The 1,745-nt window shown below is 46.0% G+C and overlaps 1 protein-coding gene across 1 annotated transcript in view; it reads right to left on the bottom strand.

Moving 5' to 3' along the window:
• Nucleotides 1-95: 95 nt before the first annotated feature.
• Nucleotides 96-1,745, bottom strand: part of Tspan13 (tetraspanin 13) — a 29,389-nt gene continuing 27,739 nt past the window's right edge. Inside the window, exon 6 of the mRNA XM_013347592.2 lies at nt 96-1,134. Within this exon, the coding sequence (XP_013203046.1) occupies nt 1,060-1,134 (75 nt within the window). The 3' untranslated portion in view covers nt 96-1,059. The remainder of the gene's footprint in view (nt 1,135-1,745) is intronic.

The raw sequence follows: 1,745 nt of genomic DNA, 5'->3' as shown, positions 1-1,745 counted from the left end.
GTAGAAGCTATCAGAGAGCAGATGGAGGACACTGACTTACCTTGGTAATCAGTGCTCCCAGTACCTTCTTTTGATTCAAAACCCAAACACCAAGAAAGGGTTCCAGCTTTTAATTTTTAATGTAACATACAAGCCACAAACATCATTTTTCTCTCAACTTATGGGAGGTAGCACATTTAAATATGTTTGCATTTGACAACTCACTGTCACAATACCAAGAAATATCAAGACAAGGTTATTTAAGATAACCAAATATCTTTTTGTTACATGGGCCAACGTAGCGATTGCAAGTTGCTTACAAATACAGTGTTTTAAACTTCAAATTATTTAAAACAAAAGGATGCCAGATTATACATATATACACTATCTTCCTCAAGCTCATCCCATTTCAAAGGCTGACAGTCACAAACCAGAACATTTCCCAAACGGTGTCACCTCCTTTGCCCTTGAGTATAAAAGTCAAAACCTAAACTTCAGTTTCCTAAAGACACAGCTACTTCTAGACTACACAGATGTAATCGTGATGGACTACGAGAACTAAATGATCACTTCTATGCTAACACTTGTCTCTACAGTGCAGCTTTCCTGAAAAGACAAAAGGTACAGGGAACTTAGATGTCGCCTACGGAACTGAACGCATCAGACCCTCTGCCTCGCCGGCTTCATCAGCTTCAACTGTCTTCGGCGGGAGCTACCTGCACAGCACGGCACTCCCTGCTGTAATCCCGGGGAGACCGAGATGTTGGGGTGCAGGACCACTTCCCCAGGGGTGCCATATACAGTTTTACAGCAGGAAAGGCCACAGTGGACAGTGCCAGACACCAAGAACAGCAGATTACAGGGACCACTGAGGGTCGGGGACACAATGAATTTCAGCTGCTTTTTCAGCAATGTCAACAAAACACGTTTAGAGAAACGTTAAGAGTGAAAATATTTAATTCCACTGTTGATAATGTAGTTTTCAGATACTGTTTGCTCTATCAGTGAACAAAGAAGCTTAACTTAAGATTAGAGAAAGGGAGCAAGATCAACACGGGGAAACTCTTCCTTGTTTTCTCCTCAAAGGAAAGCACTGGGGTTGGCGCGAGGGTCTTTCTGGTTTCTGTACCTGTAGGTCAGCCAAACACCCAGGATCTGGAATTAAAAGAAGAAAAACTAAGTGCTCTATAGATTGAGTTAATCAACAGAATAACTGAAACTTCTGAATCACTTTTGCTTGCTTTTTGCTCAGAGGAGAGACTTCAGACAAATTAAAGGGCAGGCCCTAATCACACTGAAATATGAGACCTATGGTGGACTGCGTGCTGCCCAGAATACGTTCTGAGGTAAAGGGGCCTTTGACGGTGTCATTACGCTATGAGGGGTCTTCCAGGTGGGCTCGAGGGTGCGGTCACTGTAGCCCTGATAAGAGGGAGCCGACGTGGGCAAGGTGAGGGAGCAGAGATCAGACAAGAGGACAGAGATTAGACTCTGAGATGGCCTTTCGCTCTTTCTCTCTCTTCTCCTCCTCGCCCAATAAACCTCTTGTGTTAGATCTGTTTCTGGGTGTAATTTCTCAGCGGCGCACATTAGCAGGGCCCACCACAGGGACCACCACAGGGACCATCAGAGGGACCATCAAAGGGACCACCACAGGGACCACCACAGGGCCCATCAGAGGGACCACCACAGGGACCACCACAGGGACCATCACAGGACCCACCACAGGGACCACCACAGGGACCATCAGAGGGACCACCACAGGG

The sequence above is a fragment of the Microtus ochrogaster genome, chromosome 1 (assembly GCF_000317375.1).
Source record: "Microtus ochrogaster isolate Prairie Vole_2 chromosome 1, MicOch1.0, whole genome shotgun sequence".
NCBI lineage: Eukaryota > Metazoa > Chordata > Mammalia > Rodentia > Cricetidae > Microtus > Microtus ochrogaster.
Note: the sequence above shows the minus strand (reverse complement) of the source record. Positions and strands in the feature narration are given on the sequence as shown.